Below are 20,860 nucleotides of genomic sequence, written 5' to 3' on the forward strand. Positions count from 1 at the left end.
AGAGGAGATAGGCATGTCACCTAAATTCTCAGTTTTATAACAACCAGTTCACACTCCTATTCTAATCTAGTGGACCATGGCATGTGTGTATTCAGCACGGTCAACCTTTAATGCAACAAAAGCCATTGTTGACGTTTTCAAGAGAAAGTACCTTTCAGCATTGGTCCCAGATTATGACAGTCTATTTTTAAAGTCACCATTAATTCTGCACTTTGTTTTCAAAACAGACTCCTTATTTCACATGCTTCATCAATGCAGATGGGGCACTAACTTTTTAATCATTGTGTTACTGTCAGAGGTTACAGAAGACTTTAGCATCCAATATCATGCCAATACCACCTTGAAGACAAATCAATTATTATAGCATGATGGTGCCCATGCTGTGGACTTCAAGTATTACTGTTGAAGTGATTATTGTTTATGAATTAGAAAGATGCTCCCCTGGGACTTTTGAATGGAAGTGTTTGGGACAGCCTGTCACTACAAGGTGGGGAGCATCTTCTCCCCAACTGCCTCCCACTGTTTCCCTACACAAGTGCCAAAAGCTCTTACCAGCTTCCTTCCTTCCCTGCCAACAATGAAGCAGAGATGCTTCATTACTCACCAGGCTGTGGGAACTCCAGGGAGAGCAAGATAGGAGTGGCACATTAGGGGAGCTCCAAGCAGAGGAAACTTCATTGCAACCAGGGGGTGGGGTGGGTGGATTCTCAGCTATAGCCCAGGTTACAACAGCTTGGACTGTTCCAATTTACACTAGGTGACAGCAGTCTCCTAGAGTACACACCATATGCCAGCTGGGGATAGCTAGAGCACACTCCAGCCACTCTTCTCCATCCCCCATGCTCCCTGCTCCAGAGTTTAGGAAGGGAGCTTGCAGTGATTTCTGCTTCCTTTGCACCACAATGGGAACGGAGTAGGGCTTAGACTCTGCATCCCTATTTGGATTGTGGCCCCTTGTCATTTGAGATTTGTCTGACCCTGTGGCTAAAGAGGCTGACAAAAGTTCCAATATCTAGAAAAAGTAGAGCCTGAAGTTTTCCCTTCTGAACAGTAGTAGAGGTAATGGCTAAAAGCCAAGCATATTTGAGAGTGGAATTTCAGTGTTAATGAGCTTAAAGGTTTCAAAATTAAGTGTTTTTAATCTTAATTAGGAATGACAGTAGTTAAAGAACCCATATAAGTCAATCTTTTGACAGATTGAAACGTTAACAGTCTTAAACCTGAAATAATTCTATGGGTCAGTTTCATCATGGTCCTTACCTCAAGGTATAAGAAAATAAGCACTGAACATTTCCTTGTGGCTGGCCCTGCCCTGAATTAAAGGCTTAGGCTATGTCTACACTGCACAGTTTACAGAAGTGCAGCTGTGCTGCCAAAACCTTGCCACTGTAAGGCATGCAGAGGAGCTCTCTTTGTAGGCAGGAAAGCTCTCCTACCAAAAAAAATAAAGCCACCCCCAACAAGGGGCAATAGTTTTGTCAGCAGGAGAGCATCTCCTCCCAACAAAAACCATTGTCCACACTGGTGCTTACTGTTAAAAATGCAGTGTAGACATAGCCTTAGGCCTGGTCTACACTGGGGGGGGGGGAAATCGACCTAAGATAAGCAACTTCAGCTATGTTATTCTCGTAGCTGAAGTTGACATATCTTAGGTAGACTTACCTCTCGTCCTCAAGGCGCAGGGTCGACTGCTGCCATTCCCGTCGACTTTGCTTTCGCCTCTTGCTGCGGTGGAGTACAGGAGTTGACGGCAGAGCGATCGGGGATAGATTTATCGCGTCTACACTAGACATGATAAATCGATCCCTGATAGATCTATCACTACCCACCGATCCAGTGGCTAGTGTTTACATACCCTTAGTCTCTGCACTGTTTTGCTTTTTAAAAATTAGAGATTTTAGGCTGTTTAGGTCCAGGTTTTTTGTGTTTTAATAAAGACTTAATGTGTTGGGAAAATGCACTTAACATTTCCATGGTCTATCATTTGTGACCATGTTAAAGCACATCTTAAGAAAAAGATATCATGGACAGGCAACTACACCATATTTACAAGACTGGATTGGATCAGGGCATTGCTGTGAGATGGAGTGCCAACAGAAGTTTAGTACTACATTACTTATTCCTGGTAAGACCCAGGAGACTATGTTGATTGTATTGTACACTTTTCAGGGATAACTCTCAGTTGATACTGCATGTAAGAGGAGTATTAGAATGTGAGGACTGAATATTTTCCCCATTAATTGGGCAAATGCAGTTCAGACTTTATCTTCCAAGGTATTGTGCACTTCAAGTTGTGGGCCACTTTTTTAAAAATTATATTATTAAATAAGCACTCAGTACCCAGCAGCTCCCACTGGGGACAAATGGGAGTGAATGATCACTTGGAGGAGGAAAAAAAAAAAGTTACCAGAAGGGCAATCTAGAAGCTACTGCCCTAGGATAGTTAAGCTTTCATAAAAGCAGCTTATTTGGAGTGTTACAAGCCACCAGCAATCCACTCTTTAAATAAAATTGCTTTTAAAGCACTAGAATTGCACTAGTCCTTAAGTAAAGGACTGGTTTTAGCATCCCAGGTTATTCTTTGCGTTTTGGACAAGTCAAGTTCAAACAAACATTCTCAGAATTATGCCAGTTTCACCACTAATAAAAGCACTAGGTGTTTTGCAATATTATTGATGCCATGAAAGTTCACTATACCTAAGCAAGAAAAAAGTTTTACCCCACCCTCAAACATATGCAAGTAGCTGTTCCTTGGTAATGACCTCCACTGTTTTGTTATCTGTAAACCTTCACCAAAAGGAGGATGCATTTGCCCTGCAGTCTAACTGCAAAGATTTTGGTTCAGTGAAATTCAGGAATTTACCTGAGTTAGTGAGGAACAAGGGGATCAAACATGTCACTTGGGAGTTAGATATCAGTAGTCTTGTCTTCACCAATTTTCCAGTTGAAGCCTGGTTAAATTTACAATTCTATAGTTTGACATGGAAAGATGTGCCACTTCTCTCAAATTCCACATCTGAAAACTGTTCATTTGAATAGACCATCTAGTCAGTAAAATGAAGTGTCACAAGTGTGCCTATGAGCCCTGACATTTTTTGTTTGAAGGATGCAAACTGCAGGCCTATGCCCAAATTCTGTACTTTGAAGTTTCGCTGCCTCAATCAAAGCTCATTATGGCAGCCTGAAGCAGGGGGACAGTTATATACCTTTTGAATGTTTTAGGGACTTCCAGATGATGGTACTCCTAGAAAGCCAGTGTTCCACTACAGGGTTCCATTGGCATTGTTTTGTGGGGCCAGTATAAGTGGTTTAAAAATCCACCAAGACCACTTGGTGTTAAGTTTCCAGATCACGGAGCCAAGTTCAGTTGTGCTAAACTCCAGAAACAGTTTTTAGAAAAACTGGGACTCCCTCCCATTCTCTGTAGTACGTAATTTGCTTTTATTCACCACTGCCTTAGATTCATAACTACTAAACTGATGAATCTACAGACACCTGCTCCTCCCTCCCCATGTTAGCATTCCTCAGAATGAGGCTGTACTAGATTTTCTTGACCTCAGGAGACGTGTACGACAGCTGAACCTTGTCCGTTTACTAGCAGAGACGGTAAGACTTAATTTAAGGTTCCAACTAGAAGATGGTACAGTGTTGGTGTTGGAGTACCAAATTGTCAGGGACACCTAGTCCATGACTACGTGCCCTGAACAAGATCCATACAAGTAGTTATTCTGTGTATAAACCCACCACCATTTGAGTTTTATTGCAGCTGGTACTTTATGAAATAGGACTAAGATAAAGGGATAGCAGAATTGTTTAGACAGCTCCTCTAGATGTAAATATTAATGGTAAGATTTAGATTTTAGTGTTACCTTTGAACCAGTTTAACTAATTTTTATACCCACGTTGGAAGTTATTTTGTAGACTCATTTAAGCATTGTGAAACACTACTAGTGAATTGTTTACTTTTTAGAAAGGGTGTACTGTGTAAACAGATGTCAAACCTTTACCCTTCACTCTCTTGGTCAAAGATCAAGATTTTGTAACCAGCCATCTGAACAGGATGAATTACTCTGCTGAATCCCCAACTCCCCACCCCTCTAGGGCACTTCACTGTACAACTATGGGTATAGAGGAGATACTGGGTGGAAACAGTAAAATAGGGGAAGACTTCAGTGCTTACCTCCAGTTCTCTCAGGCTGAGAATTTCAACCCCACGCTTCTTCCCACGTTCTACGAGATCACTATCAAAGGATTCCATGATAACAATGGTGTTGAGGACTGGAGTTTCTCCCCTTTCCACATTATCCAGCAGAAGCTTGGCTTTGTCAGATTTGTCACAGAAAACCAGTGCTACATCAGCTGAATTAGGAGAAGAGTGCTATTAGTAAAGTTTGACTTATTTAATTATTAGACCTGATCCAGACAGGTTTGTATCAGAGGGTTATTTTGAATAAGGCAACAACCATTTTTACCAGTCAGCCTGTCATCTGATATTTAGCTGCTGAAAGAGTCATACCTTTGTTCACAATATAACTGATTGCATCAGCTCCCAGCGTATCATAAAGTGGCACCACCACCATGGAGTAGGTGTAACACCCCTGCTCAATGAGAACCCACTGTAGAAAGAAAAGCACAAGTCAACAGGAGTTTACTAGTCCAAACAGCAGGGTGCTAAGACTCCTGAACGGAGGGAACCTGATGTTAGCATACAAAAAGAAATCTTCAGTTTGGAGATTTGATCAACAGGAGTTACTTGTTCTTTTAACAGTCATTTGTTTACCCAGGAGGGCATAGTATAGGCTGGGGGTGGCCAACCTGTGGCTCTGGAGCCACATGAAGATGATCTTCAGAAGTTAATATGCGGCTCCTTGTATAGGCACTGATGCCGGGGCTGGAGCTACAGGCGCCAACCTTCCAATGTGCTGGGGGTTGCTCACTGCTCAACTCCTGGCTCTGCCACAGGCCCTGCCCCCACTTCACCCCTTCCTACGCCCTCCCCTGAGCCTGCCATGCCCTAGTTCTTCCCCCTTTCCCCCCTCCCAGAGCCTCCTGCAAGCCACAAAACAGCTGATCGGGAGGTGAGGGGAGGTGCTGATGGGCAGGGCTGCCGGTGGGTGGGAGATGCTGGGAGTGGACTGAGGGGGCGCTGCTGATGTATTACTGTGGCTCTTCGGGAATGTACATTGGTAAATTCTGGCTCCTTCTTAGGCTCAGGTAACCACCCCGGTATAGGTGGTTAGTTTTCCAAAGGTACCAACAAGCAAGCTGGCCTACCAGTAGTTCTCAGTTATATGGTAACAGATGCCAGTTCTGGACAAAAACCCACACACCCACCCAAGAAACAAAAAAGAGAAACAAAAACCTAAGTCCTTTTCTACTAGCTAGCTTCTCCTACATACACCCATTCTATTCTGGTCTCCCTCCAGTTTCTTCCTTTTGATTCTACCTGTCCATGGGAGTGTGGACACAGGATTTCTACTCATTCAGTGCTTTTATTAGATTAACTTCAATCCCTGTCACAGCACCCCTCTGTATAAGCCATCATTGAAGTGCTTCAAGTGTCAATGCTAGTCACTCAGTGCAGTCGGATAGTGGCCAGGTGTGCAGGAGCCTCGAATATATTTGTCAAATTGATGCAAGCCAGTCTATAGACAGTTGTCTGAAGTGTACCACCAATAACCCAAATGCCATATGGTCACCTTTCCCTCTTGAAAAGGTGGGGTCTACTACTTTGGAGATGGAGATCTCACACACACCCACCCCCCTTCTATAAGTAAAGTCCAAATGGGCAGAAAATCCCTAGTTAGTAAGGAGCCATTGTGGAATATATGCAGAGCTGGATATATGCCCTTTGGTTGGTGAGGAGCTCTCCACTGGTACTCAGACAGTTGCAGTTGAAATGGGAAGAGTTTACTGGATAATTAGTTACATATCCCAGCAAGCACAATAGCTATTTCAACTTTATGCCAAGTAATTTAGGCAGATAAGTTCCTAAAGCATCCTTGTATGAGGCAGTCATGCATTCAGAGGATTTCTATAAAAACAGGACAGTGAAAGTTGTTCACTAAAGAGAACCAGTTATATGCAATACCCATGTAGCTATGCCAAATTCTAGGATTTGAGACTACCATGAGATAAAAGTCTCCCTGGCTTTTCTGTGTGCCTAGAAACAGACAACTCAAGTCTTCCTTACTTCGAGTTTGTCACAAATTCTACAATATTGTAGGACTGAGAATTTTTTAAGATCTGTAATGTTCACCAATTCCAGTTAGTGGTGAGAACAGCAGGCATCTTTAAAATCTATCTGAAAATGGATCATTAATCCCAAAGGGCTCTCTAAACTTTTACTCAAGCAATAAAAATTGGAAAAAACCTCAGTGTTTTCAGAGGAAATTAGCCAGTTACTTCATTGACCGAACAAGTGGTACCAAGTTTGTGTAACATTAAATTGGTTAATCCCCTAACATTTTGTTCTGCATTAACTATGCTACCGAGGTTGCTAAATCTCAGGCCTCTTATGTTTGTTCACCTGATCCAGGAAAACTTCAAGTTTCCTATACTAATGGTACCACATATTTCCAGGCTGAACCAGACACAAGCCATGAGATTTTTTTTTTTTTTGGAGTGCATTTGATAAGTAAATTGCATCATCTTTCCATGCTCATGTTCCAGAAGTGTGCTTTTTGTAAAGTTCAGTATAATGACTCTTGACAGTTGACCCCCAAGTTGCTCACACAGTAGAGACAGTGTTCAGGCCTGCCTGCTAGATTGGCTTGTAACACTATCAAGCCATCTTGATAAAGGCACCTAAATATTTTTGGACTGAGCCTTACAACTTCTTTTATACCCACTGTTTAAACTTTTGAAAGTAGCCTCCATTTTAGTTGCTATGTTACCAGGTGCCTGTTACAGTGGATTTCAAGGTGTTATTGCACCAAATACTCCTGCACTAGAAGAATTCAAGCACCTTTGTGTTACAGAGATAATGGTGGAGGAGAGTTTCCCCATCACACTCTGGAGTTACAGATGGATCTTCAGCTATAACCTTGAGTCCTGACACCAGTTCTTTGCTCTGAACAGGAGGAGGAGGATAGCTTGTACAGGCATATAGACAAAATAAAGTGTTATTATTTCAAAAGATTTCAAATTGGTAAGCTTTAAATTTCTATAAAGAGATAATTTATTTTCAGAAAAAACTGAATATAAAGTTGCAAAATAGGGAGATTATAGTAGTTTGCAAGCATAAAAACCAGATAGCAGAAGCAGTAGAAATGAAATCTATAAACTCATTTACTGGCAATACACTCAATCTGAGCAAGGGTTTTTCCTGGGGTTTTCCCTCTAGTTATTTATTAGCAATTTTATATTTAGTATTCCCATAAACTGGTAATGTTTTGAGGACATTTGACTCAAAGGCCATGCCAGCTTCCTAAAAATTGGATGAGGGGAGGTTTCACAGAAGTGTGATATGGAAGATACCAATATTTAAAATGGCTGGCTTAAGTGAACCTTTTCCATCTAACTGATGACCTAATTTAAAAACAAGTCACATACACCCATCCTTCAGGGACCAAAGTTACATGGCTCCAGGGTAGGCCTTTTATCTGATTTGTCCAAAGACATCGGGAGGTACTAAAAGGCAGAGAAGTGTAATTTATATCCCATAAAAGACAAGGGTAAGGCTCAGAAGCCTTTGGCTGGTGCAGCCATCTTCATTTACTGCTCCTATACCCTGGCTAGCTAAAGGCTAGCTTCGGTACATCTATACTGCAAACAGCTGTAGCTCAAGTAGACATACATTGACTAATCCCCTTGAGGAGAGGAAGTTATGCTGCAAGGGTACTCCAGTTTTTGGCCATTCACCACCTATACTCAAGGAAGGTCTGCTAGTGAGAAGCACTATATCAAGAGACCATCACTCTGGCTCCTTCTCTCCTATTCCATCGCCTATTCTAGCAGGATCCAGAAGACTAGAGCCAATGAGTTTGTGGAAACCTATCATTTTAAACATCTTATGATTTTTCCTATTAAAACTTGTTTTATTAGGTGGGAGATGTCCTAGCCTCTTTTCTCCTTAGTCTTAGGGGGTGAAATTGTGGCTATGTGGACATCCATAACGTCTGTAGGAAAGTACTGGAGACTGTGGGGAGGGGAAGAGAGAGAAGAGGGGGGAAAGCCTTCCCCAAGTTTTAAACAGCCTTAAATATTGTCTCAAAAGACACTAGAAGTGTTTCATGTTTAGAAGTCTTGAGACCGTCATTCCATATCTGCCAGTTGAACATACTATCCTTTGGAAAAGGACGGTGGGCTCACTTCCAGCTCACTTAAAGGTAAGGTCCAAGACACTGCATTTAATAGAATGGAGCAGATTCTACACAGAAGTGGCAGGCATTTGGTAAGGTTGTAGTCCATGGTATTGCAGCATGAACAGACACTTGGATGCGTCATAGCATTTAGCGTTTGCCTATGAGAGGTTAGCAGCTCTGGGGAATTGCTAAAAATCAGTTTCAAGACACTAGCAAGCACAAGTATGGCTTATAGTTTTATATACACACACACACACCATACTAAACAGATTTCTAAGCATTTTAAATATTAATCCACACTCAAAATGAGATACCCAGTTTTAGAGGGCAACAAACTAGCAAACTGTGGACATGAGGGATAAGTCTCCTCTCTGAAGTCCAGAGTGTTTAGTGGAAAAGGGTGAGGTGAGTTAGGTCCGCTGGGATTCCCTACATCTTTTGTAATTACCCCTTCCTTCTAGATGTGGCTCTGGTAAGAGTCTGTGCCAATGGGTCTGTCACAAGGAAGCAATAACTACTATACACTAGATGCCAAGCTTGGTTTCCTAGTTACAGCTGCCACATGTAGAATTGTAGGCCTCCATGAGCACCCCTCTACCCCCAATGCATTTCTCTTACAGGAGACTGGCACACTATCCAATAGTTTCAGAATGTGAATGGGTCAGTTTCTTTTAAGTTTAACTTGCATGTTCCTCAGTTAGTTACCTCTAGTCTGTTTTGTGCAAAGATTCCTATGTACTGGTCTGGAGCTGGCTTGTAGCCTCTGTGGAGTAGTGCTGAACCCACATACTCTGCTCTCTCTGAGACCTAAAACAGAAAGCCAACTAAGGTTAACAGAAAACTCCTCAGCAAACCACATCTCAATCTGTTGATTTTACACGGGGTATCGAGATTTAAAGTGTAGGCAGGAGAGAGTCTAGTAGGCCTTATTTTTGGCTGTTTCCATGACTTAGATGAGAGGCATTACAATAGCCATCAGTCAACCTACTCCAGTTTAACAGTAGAGCACAGCACAGTGGTTAACAGTTAATCACTTCAGGACACTATTCTTGAGGGCTCTCAGGTGGATATGACTGAAGCTGGACTCTGCACATCTGCAGTCCACCCAAGGGATGTAATACTGGAATGATTTCAACATCTAAGTTCTGCTTGATTCAGTCATGGAGAGTGCATGTCATCCATCTAGTTCACAATTCAGATAAGCACTGAATGATACAAATCTTTCTCCAGTACTTGAAACTGGGTTCCTCCGGATAGCTGTTCCTTAAACCAGTTTTTCTGAGTTTTGTTCTAGTATCATGCCTACAGCCAAATCTCCACTGATTGGTCTAAAGTTGGACTCACCATCCTGGCCCTTTAATCTAGATTCAGAATGCTACACAAGGATGTATACACCATGTGACTAAGTAAAGCACATGTGATAAAGAGCCACCATCCTATAATGTGAAGATGTCCATTAAAGGAAGGACTTTGATGGGCTCATCTTTCCTGAAGGAGACCCTGCTTCCTCCAACTGAAAATTCTAGCATCTAGGAAGATTTTAGGGAGTGTAGCAATACACTCTAGGAAAGCCTTATCACAAGTTTGGAGCCCAATAAAAGCATCAACTGGAGAGACAAGGAACCTCTCATAGTTCTAAACCTTAAGATGATGCAACGAGTTTTAGACTATATATATTTATAGTTTTAAAACTGCTGTTCTAAAAGCTTTATGTTAGGGCCAGTCCACAGCTTTTGACATCTTTAGCAGTTATGTCAATAAGCATATCACTTCTTCCTATCTGCTACTTGCATTCTGTACATTCCCCCAACAATACTACACATCTGGTTTTTTTGGAGAGTCTCACAGTAGTTTTAAAGTTTAAATCCAGGGTTTTCCCAGTGTGGCGTTAATCATGTGTTTGCAACTGCTAGTTCTAAACCAGCAGGCTGCTTGCAGTCTAATCAAGACACAGCTGTAGCCCATGTGACATTCTCAGGGCCATACAGGTAGTATATATATTTTGTGTGGGCCACATCCACACAGAGCTGCATATGTGGCCCACAATGGTAAATCGGTTGAGAACCACTGAGCTAGATGGACTGGTAAAAAGGGTGTCTACGCAGCATCTGGAAAATGCTTCCTTTTGAATAGGTCAGGGCTATGGAATAGAGCTCTCAGGAACAGTCTTGAAGTGATTAACTTAAGATCGGATCTGAAGGGTTGTACAGTGATTTGAAGTACCCCCAATAGTATCTGGGACTGTTCATACTCAGATTTATAGTTCTAAAATGCACAGGCTCCTGTGAAATGCTTTTCACTCCATTTCCCTTTTTATATTAGCTCTTGTCCCTAGAGTGCAGTGTCTTATTAGAATGACATTGTTAGAAATTATCTACTCGCAATATTTTTTGTGGGGTCACAGCAGCATGAATTTCAGATACTACTTGAAACAGCTGCAGAGTTACAAGATTTCTTACATCATTGGTATTATACTAATGGTTATACCAGGGGGGAACCCAACTTGTTTTAAGATAGAGAACTAGAATGGCTGCTTACCTCTTTATAAGAGATCCATTCATATGGCTGATTTGGTTTTCTAACACCCAAACAGGGACCGTTATCTTTGGGAAAGGAAAAAAAATCATGTAACAGTTATTCCAGTTTTGTTCAGGCTAGAACTCTGTTCTCTCCCTTTCAATTATTTGATACCTTAGCTGTTCAGTTCAGCTAGTTGCCTGTCAGGATTAGCCTTTAAGAGACTATCGGCCTCTGGTCTAGATCCCAATGGACATCTATAGAAGCCAAACCCACATTTGTTCCTGTTTGGTCAGCGTAGACTGAACAGAGCGTGCTCTAGGGTGGACTTTTCTTGCACAGCCCTGCTTCACATCAGATCACCAGTCTGTTTCGCTTTCCCAAGTTCTGAAACACTACCTTTGACCTCCTAATATGCTAGAGCATTATTTGTCTACTGAACAACAGGATAACATCTTATCCTGCAGCCTCACTTGTCTCAAACCCTACAAGTTAGCTCTTGACAGCAAAGAGACTACTTTTTATAAACTTACTTGACACCTCCAAACCTCTTTGAAAGATTTCATAGACTGTTCTCACATCATCATAGTAATATGTCAACAGCTCATCACTATTAAGCAGGGATGATCTTCGAGCATGCTCACCACCCTAAAAAAAGGGGTATATATGTTTATAGCTAGGAAGATTAATGACATATTGGAAGACAGGAATGACAACATGAAGATATTGGTGGCTAGTCTAAGATCGAAAATGTTTCAAAAGGGATGAGCAAGTTATGAAATCTAGAAAGATCTTCTCATGAGTCCCATCATTAAAAGTAACAGCAAGAATGAGGTACCATAGGTGCACGAAGGGGCAGAATTTGGCCATGGCACTCTTGTTCTCTAAGAGCCCGGTATTTAATAAATAAATAAATAAATAAAACCCCCACACACACTAAGTAAAGTGCACCATTTAGAAAAGCTAGTTCCTTCTAGCTTCCTCACCTCTGGACACACTTGAGGAAAGAGTCAATGCACTTAAAGTTTGAGATCTTGTTTGCTTTTGTAAGCAAGCTTGCATTCATCTATTTTATAACACTGTTTAACAAGTCAACTCTTGAGAGAAGTTTTATTTTAAGAGATCCTCAGTAGTACCTCATTGAAGTCCATATTAGGTTACAAGAACCACCTAACCAGAACAGGAAGTAAGCTTTGAGCACAAGGTACAAGTTATTTAACCCTATTCCAGCATCCATAAGTTTGATTTTTACACTCCCTTTTTAAGGCACTCAGAACCAGTTGTCTGATCTAGTTTTTATAGGCCACTAAGAACATATCTTGGAATTTAGGAAGCCTCCTTTTTTCAAATATGCTAGTGTCTGCTGAGAGGAGAAGCTAGCAATTAACTTGAGAGTTCAAGTTCATAGCTTATTCTCTAGATTCATTCTACCACTTAAAAAAATCCTACAGTACTTTTATTGATTGAGAATGCCTATTTAAGAAATTCAAGTTCTACATATGAGAATTATGCATGTTGCTCTCACCATCAGTGCAACTCATCTCTATCTGAAAGACCCCAACTACCAAGTTGTTCACTGAACTAGACTGTCTTTAGTGTTTTAAAACTGCGGGTCACAACCCAGTACTGGGTCATGGAATATAAGGCACTGGGTTGTGGAGGCTCTGGTCAGCACTGTCTACCGGACCATTAAAAGTCCTTTTGGTGGTGCTGCCCAGCTAAAGCAGACTAGTCCCTACCTGTTCTGACACTCTGCTGCACCCCAGAAATGGCCAGCACCAGGTCCAGCTCCTAGGCGGGGGGCCATGGGGCTCCATGTGCTGCCCCTGTCCCAAGCACGGACTCCACACTCCCGTTAGCCAGTTCCCAACCAATGAGAGCTGGGAGAGGGTGGTGCCTGTGGGAGAGCCATGTGGAGCTGCTCGCGCACCTCTGCCTAGGAGGCAGACCTGCTGTTGGCTGCTTCCAGGGCCCCAACCCCATGCCCCAATCCTCTGCCCCAGCCCTGAGCCCCCCCATAGTAGAGCCCCTCCTGTACCCCAAACCTCTCATCCCCAGCCCCACCCCAGAGCCTGCACCCTCAGCCCAGAGCCCTGACCCACTCCTGCACCCCAATCCCCTTCCCCAGCCTGAGCCCCCCCAAACCCAGAGCCCCCTCTTGCACTCCAAACCCCTCACCCTTGCAGCCCAACCCTCTGCCCTGAACCCCTCCCACACCCCAAACCCCTTATCCCCAGCTCTGTTGAGTTGCGGGCATCAATTTTCTTCAACTGGGTGGCCAGAAAAAAAAGTTTGAAAGCCTCTGATCTACTTAGATCAGCACAGGATTTCAAGTAAGCTCTTAAATAGTAGCAGTGTTCAGAGCCGACACCTAGGCTTTATTGCCTAGCCAAATTTTGGACTAGTTGAATCAGTGCCTGTGTGGTATACATTGCATTTGGACTTCTACACATGGAATTGTTCACGTATTAGTCTAGGCTTTTCCTCAAGGTCTATGGTATTCTCAATTGAGCACTAGGAGACAGTCAATTACCTAATTATGTACACTTTGGCAGTTCAAGGAAGAGGAAAATACAATTTATTAGATATACTAGCAATTCATCAGGGAGAGTTTTAATGGCAGAACAAATTACACTGGTTTAAGTCAAACTCTGTATGTTTACTGTGCAGTTTCAGTGACACTCCTTCACTGTTAGACTGAAAACAAGTTTCTGAAGTCTCTTCACTTGACTTGCCCCTTCCAGACACTTAGTATTCCTATAGTACCTAAGTTCAGAAGCATACTGGCATACTTAAGCCCTTTACTTATGCCACAAAAAGTACACATCACTAAGATTTCCTTTCCTCTGTACAAGCATAAGAAGGCGGCTCACTGTACTGTATTCCATGGAGTGCTGTGTACTTGAGACTCTTATTCATGTTCACTGAAAACCTTAAAGCTTTTTCTTTTCAGCTATTTCACAGTTTCTAGTTTTAGGAATTGAATAGCTTATGCAATAGGCTTCAGACACAGAAAATGGAACTCATGAATTTGTGCACACTCCTATTCCAAACACAAGAGCCAAATTTGTTTCATGGGACCCAGCAGAAAGTCCTGTGTTACCTAATCAGTCTGCTACAGGTTATTTGTGGAACATGACCTGAACTAAGTTGAACTGGAAGCTAAGCTAGAGTTCTAAAGGTTATATTACTGAAGTTGATTTAGGCACAGATCTCTATTTCATCTTAAATCTTGTCTACACAGGCAGTTTGCAGCAAGCTGGGGTGTGAATCTACCTCACTCTAGCCAGCCATGGACTGCCTGTGTGTACTCTGCTGACATGCCTTAACAGTTCATTGGAAGTAGCTCAAACTTTAGCCATGGACTGCCTAGAGTAGACCAAAGTTTGAGCTACTCCCAATGAACTACACGTCAGCAGGGTACACGTAGGCTGTCCACAGCTGGCTAGTGTGTGGTGTAGATTCACATCCCAGCTTGCTGGGAGCTAGCTGTATGTAGACAAGCCCTCAGATTAAGTGTAGCAATTTCTTACAGCAAATACAAGATGGGGAGATAAAAATCCTGCAGAATGGCCAACTCCACTCACAGTGTTTGAGAAGGACTCACCATAGTGACATGCAGTGGAAGTTTTAAGGCCTGAAAATGTTGTGTCGTGAAGTCAAAGCATTGGCTTCTATTCTGCTTAAAAACACAGGCATTTAGAATACCGACTCACAGGTGAAGTGGTACTACATGGCCCCTGGATATGTGTGCCCTTACTGAATACCTACAGGAGCCACGCATACTTTTGATCTATGGATTAACTCAGATTTGTCATTTGACACAGCAAGAGAGATGCTCCCACTTAAAGTCACTGGTTTATTTCCTGTTGACTGGGGTTGTATTTAAGATTAGCGTGGTCACCATGAAACAAGATTGTATCTACACCAAGAGATGCTTGAGTTTGCATCCTCAAGAGCCAAGGAACTGTTCACCTTCAGTTTGCTTAAGAGGGAAGCACACTGGCAGGTGATTCTCAGCAGCAGTAGTGATTTCAACTGCCCAGAATGTACTTGTTAAGTAAATTTCAAACTAGGTGTATAACTTGATGACTATTCATAGATAGGCATGTTAACAGCTCAGTTCTGAGCACACACCACCCTTCAAGACCCTTAAAGTTAGTCATCCACATTTAAAAATGTTTGCCCTAAAGTCCTTCAAGGTGGGACACCTTTCATCTGATTTCTGCCCCCCCCCCTCCGCCCCAATCCTCCACCTGATCTAGAAAAATAGGACTGTCTGCAGGTCAGAAATCCCTCTAGTATTGCAGTTTATTGGCAATAAGCTATCTGTGTATCTCTTCACTGATGAAGAACAACCCCCATCCCCTGCAACAGAGCCTCTTGGCTGCAGCTACATCCTTGAAAAACCATTAGGGCAAGTTGCAATCCTTGCAATGCACCTAGCAACCATGAAGGGGTCTTCCAGAAATATAGCCCACTGAGCTCTCAAATGTTGCATGCATGATATGGGCCATACAACAACTGGAAGAGTTAGACATCTGTAGAGACACTAAAGGTCACTAGCATGCCCTAATGTTTATCTGGATTTATAAAAAAGTGCTAGAGAAGGCACCTGTCCATATATTCTGAATTAGGCCCTTGACATAACTTACATACATTCGAAGTGCAGCAATTTGAGAATTTACCACAAACAGTTTGAGGCCTGGAGAGAAAGCCAAAAAACAGCATAATGTGCATGGTCATTTTGAAGATATTCCTTTCCTTCCCTGTCCTGTTTTTGTGCATTCAGATTTTAATGTGGAGTTCTACACAAAAAGAAAAGGAGTACTTGTGGCACCTTAGAGACTAACCAATTTATTTGAGCATAAGCTTTCGGATGCATACTGTGCATACATTCCACAGTATGCATCTGATGAAGTGAGCTGTAGCTCACAAAAGCTTATGCTCAAATAAATTGGTTAGTCTAAGGTGCCACAAGTACTCCTTTTCTTTTTGCGAATACAGACTAACACGGCTGTTACTCTGAGTTCTACACAGTTACTTGGGCAAGGCGTGTGGCTATCAAGCTAACAGCTATTATTGTTCAGACATCCTTCAATACGGGTAACAGGTCATGTAGCTAGAATGATACAGGTTTGACTAGGCAGTTTCAAGTGTGCCTGCACATACATGCACAGTTAGGGACGTGGTTATCACTGGATAATGCTCCTGAGACAAGTTACAGCCAGGATAGCACAGTATCATTCTAGCTACATGCCTTTGGAATTTTACAAAAAGCTTTATGTTCAGCTATACATAAAGTGTGACTTAAATAAGATTTCTGGATTGCAAATAGGATCAGAGTGTCAGGGACAAGCTTTTACAATAATGCCTATATGATTGCTGGGGGCATAGCTGGAAATGAGTGCTAGCAATGATATCTTTCTAAAGTAAAACCAGCCATCAGAGGGTCAGCGTCCTTCCTTAAAAACGCAGAGCAGAATGTGAGTAGTTGGCTCTAGCACTTAGAATTTGGCAACTTCACCACTCAAACTACTTGTGAATAGTTATTGTAATACCTGTAATACACCAACTGTTCTTTAGAGGCAGAATACCTGTGCAAGAAATGCATGTAAACTCCTGATTTTCAGGCTAGACTGGATAAGATTAGTTTAGTCTGGGTTATTTTTAGAAGTCAGGATTTAGGTTAAGTGAAGTTAAGGCGATTATTGTGCTATGTATGTGATCATTTGGGTTAAAAAAAAACAACCGCTGAAAGTTTGATAACTCTAGAGTAGAAGTTACTATTAATGTACAAGTTTTAAAATATGCATTCTAGAACTTCACCTCACTAATCCAGAAACCAAGTGGTCCACAGAACTGTTAACTCTGCCTCTTTCTCAGCTGAGATTTAGAAATACTGTAATGAGATTTCATGTTACTATTACTAGAATGCTAGTTTCACAAACTTTACTACAGAATACTTGGAATTGACTTCTAAGACATAGTTCCCTATCATTGTCATTTACTTTCATACAACAGTCTAGTCTTGTGGTACTGTGGTAAGGTCTTTTGGATAAAATTAAGAATATTGACTTGTACAGTTTACTTGGCAATTCACAAGTTCTGTAGGTTTCCAATGAGTCCTCCAAAATGAAATTTCTTCAACCACTACTGTAATTTGTTAGATTAATTTTTACTGAGTCATTCCAGTGCAGTGTTACCTTATTTGTAATCCAGCAAGTCTGGCATTAGGCAGTACAATACAGATCTCAGTTGTTCCTATACTGGGGTTATTTAAAGGGTTAATATTATGGACTCATGATTCCAACTATAGAATCCATTTGAGATGGGAGCCAATTTAGATTATGCTTGAGAAGCAATAAGTTGCTCAGAGACTGCATTTTATGTACTTGTCTATGGTCTAGGACTGGATGGGCAAACTTTTTGGCCTGAGGGCCACATCGGGGTTCCAAAACTGTATGGAGGGCCAGGTAGGGAAGGCTGTGCCCCCGCCCCCTCCCACTTCCCACCCCCTGACTGCCCCCCGTCCCCTGATTGCCCCAACTTCTATCCACACCCCAGCCTCCTGACAGGCCCACTGGGACTCCCACGCCTATCCATCCCCACCATTCCCTACCCCCTGACAGCTCCCTCCCATCTAACCGCCCCCTGTCCCCTGCCCGCCCCCCCCCAGGAACCCCTGCCCCTTATCCAACCTTCCCCCCCCCCCCACTTCCTGCCCCCTTACCATGCCACCCAGAGCAGCATGTTTGCAGTCATGCCACCCAGCTGGAGCCAGCCATGCTGCCACACTGCTGGGCAGGAGCTCACAGCCCTGCTGCCCAGAGCACTGGTGGCACAGCAAGCTGAGGCTGTGGGGGAAGGGGGACAGTGGGGGAGGGGCCAGGGGCTAGCCTCCCCAGCCGGGAGCTCAAGAGCCTGGCAGGACAGCCCTGTGGGCTGTAGTTTGCCCACCTCTGGTCTAGAACTTGCTTTATTAAGTTCCAGACCACTGTCAAGTGGGTCCTGTTTGCCCAAGGAACCAGTGACAATTCAGATCCCTAAAGGACGAGAGCTTTCTAGTTTTATAAGCTCTCACTGCCAGTCCTGTAACTTGGAGACATTAGCTCTTTGCTCAGCTACCAGAACAGCCTGTTGCATGCCACTGCTCTACACCAGTGGTACATGTACCCCTGTGGGTATGCAGAGGTCTCCAGGAGGTACCTCAACTCATCTAGATACTTGCCTAGTTTTAGAACAGGCTACATAAAATGCACTAGTGAAGTCAGTACAAACTAAAACTTCATACAATGACTTTATACTTCTCTATATACTATACACTGAAATGTAAGTACAGTATTTATATTCCAATTAATTATATGGTACAAGTGAGACAGTAAGCAATTTCAGTAATGTGTGCTGACACTTGTATTTTTAGGTCTGATTTCGTAAGTGGTCTTTAAGTGAGGTGAAACTTGAGGTACACAAGACAAATCAGACTCCTGAAAGGGGTACAGTAGTTTGGAAAGGTTGAGTGCCACTGCTCTACACCACTTCTTCCAGCTCCACTTTTAGAGCTCTGTCAATCATGACAGATACCACTAACTAGTGCTGAAAGCCATCTGAAAGCAGCTGGTGGGATTTTGCTGCTTGTGACAAATTGTTTCACCACTAAGTTAAACTGTGTAGTTACTTCACTGAAAAAAAGTACATTAATACTCCTGCTTTGACTACTACTCCCAGTATAGGAGTACATACTACTAGTTTCATACCAGTACAATGGGTACATTACAGATACCTATCAGTAGAAAATGGTTCTTGTTTTCAATTCATGCTATTGAAGCTTCTCCTGAACATAAAGACTTGTTTTGTTACTTTTACTGGGCCATTGTAGTTCCTTTTGAATGGAGAAGCCAGCAAACAAAATCCAAGAGTATGATTTTTAAAAATCACACCCAGGAATATTGCAGACAAGATGTCCATCTTTCAGGAGGATTGTATGGCTGGAGTCTGCTTTCTTACAATTCTTACGTTTTAGCAACTTTACACATTACTTTGTGTTAGTTTAGTTATTGGTTCTGCTCTTACTTCAGTTTTATGAAGCTTAAGACAAGTTACTAAGTTAAAGGTAACTTGTATTAACAGGATTCCACATTAGTATTCCTAGATCAACTTCAGTAGTACACAATGACTAGTTATGGACAGATAGAAGTCCAGTTAGAATAGGAGGCTTCACATTTGCTGTTAACATATTTTGAGTGCTTTTACAGTCCAACAGTATTGACTGTCTTGGCTATCAAGGGAAGTTGAAACTCAGACTCTTTTCACTATTCTGGCAGTTGAATCCCAGGTTTTTCTATAAGAGACAAGGAAGGAGGAACCACCACCAGTGTATCCCTATAGCTCACCAGCAACCTCCCCCGAGAAGATCCTGGGACTGAGAAGACTATAACCAAGATTGTGGAGGAGAGATCAGAAGTATCCTTCCAGAATGCTAATTGCCAATCTCTGTCCTAAAGTCTTCTTAGCTCAGCTATTGAAAGCCCCCAATTATAAGCTACTGCTTAAACAAGTCTATCCACATACTCAGTTGATGCATACCAAATGCTGAAGTTTAACTAGTTAACCCAGTGTGATATTCTTGTCCACAGTTCATGTGTGGACAAGTATCTTTATCCATTACTAAGAAAGCAATACTGAGCTATGACACGGTTTGCTAATACATGCTGTTGGCAAGGGGCAGGAGTACTATCTAGCACCACAGAACAAAATCCAGGCAAATGTTTTAACAGATTGCTGACTTGTGTGTACAAAAAAGGTACATCTGACAGTTACTTAATTCAGACCTTTAAGGGCACACCTATATCAGATAGTCTTGCCAAGAAGCCCAGAACACATCTTTTATTACTGATCAACTTAAGGGGGGGAGAGAACAGATAGCTTTTAGTCTGCCATTTTCCAAAAGCCAATAAATCTTACATCTTTTTCTAACTGTTAAAACTAACTCCAACAGCAGGAATATTCAAGTGTTCGGTCTATATACTTACGTAACACTAACCTGGAGAAGAGACCTATTGCAACTGAATCCTACTGACCAAGAACAATAATTCTTTAGATGGACATCTGCTTAACCAGGTGGTTAAGGAAGAAAAGTGGTTTCATGTTTATCTGTTCTGACAAAGCTTCTGTGCTAATCATTAAACCAAAATATTAGGGAAATAATTTAGAATGAAGCCTAATATCAATTAGCATCAAGGAACTCAAGTTATTCTACTAAGAGTGGAAAGAATTCAGCAGCCTAAAGAAATTGATTCATGTAAAAAGTTTTTCCCCTGCCCCATGCAGGAAGAGAGCACATTCCAGGCATAGACACTCCACACAGAGGTTAGTGATCCTTCCCACTGTAGTATCCCCAGGTTTTAAAGCTGCCCACTACAGGCATGGCTAGACAGAAATGCACTTACCTCTACTTCCAAAGACTGCATGGCTAAGTCGCATGGTGGTTTCAGAGCTTTGGGTCTGGTTGCATACCAGTATGTTGTAAGAGCTGCAAATGCACCAAACCCCATCAATGTGTTTGTTGGAAGAGTGCGTATATACTGTCTGACATCATCAAGTTCTGGCATTCGCAGATGTCTAAACAATTCATGTGCTTGCATCGTGGTCGGTTGCAGTTGTTCCTTATGCTGGCGGCTGTTGATATGAGAAATACCTTTTACATAATATGATAATCCCTTTCCACTTGCCCCTCCCCAACAGGAGAGGGATATACATGGTCTTACAATTTCAGTTACTGAACAATACTTTTCTCAGCACTAAATCAGTAATTTCAGATAAGCAACTATTAGTCAATCCAATAACAGTTCTGGATAATAATAGGACTAGTTTATTAAATAAAAGTGGATGGATCAGAGCTTTAAAATATCCTAATTCTAAACCAATTATTGGCATGTGCCACATTTTAACTGAACTGCTACTCTACCTCTCAAAAGGAGAGTTGTTTACAGTAGACTGTGCCTTTGGCACACATAAAATAATTATCTACAAAACAG

At 42.1% G+C, this 20,860-nt stretch overlaps 1 protein-coding gene across 3 annotated transcripts in view; it reads right to left on the minus strand.

Annotated features, from left to right (window-relative positions):
* Positions 1-20,860, minus strand: part of ACSL1 (acyl-CoA synthetase long chain family member 1) — a 58,231-nt gene that overhangs the window by 27,498 nt on the left and 9,873 nt on the right. For all 3 annotated transcript variants that reach the window (XM_048847927.1, XM_048847928.1, XM_048847929.2), the window contains exons 2-7: positions 20,273-20,501; positions 11,357-11,471; positions 10,845-10,909; positions 9,012-9,113; positions 4,517-4,616; positions 4,181-4,359 (exon numbers count right to left, since the gene is read on the minus strand). In XM_048847927.1, coding sequence (XP_048703884.1) covers positions 4,181-4,359; positions 4,517-4,616; positions 9,012-9,113; positions 10,845-10,909; positions 11,357-11,471; positions 20,273-20,467 — 756 coding nt within the window. In that variant the 5' untranslated portion in view covers positions 20,468-20,501. The remainder of the gene's footprint in view (positions 1-4,180; positions 4,360-4,516; positions 4,617-9,011; positions 9,114-10,844; positions 10,910-11,356; positions 11,472-20,272; positions 20,502-20,860) is intronic.

Source organism: Caretta caretta, chromosome 4, assembly GCF_965140235.1.
Source record: "Caretta caretta isolate rCarCar2 chromosome 4, rCarCar1.hap1, whole genome shotgun sequence".
Taxonomy (NCBI): domain Eukaryota; kingdom Metazoa; phylum Chordata; order Testudines; family Cheloniidae; genus Caretta; species Caretta caretta.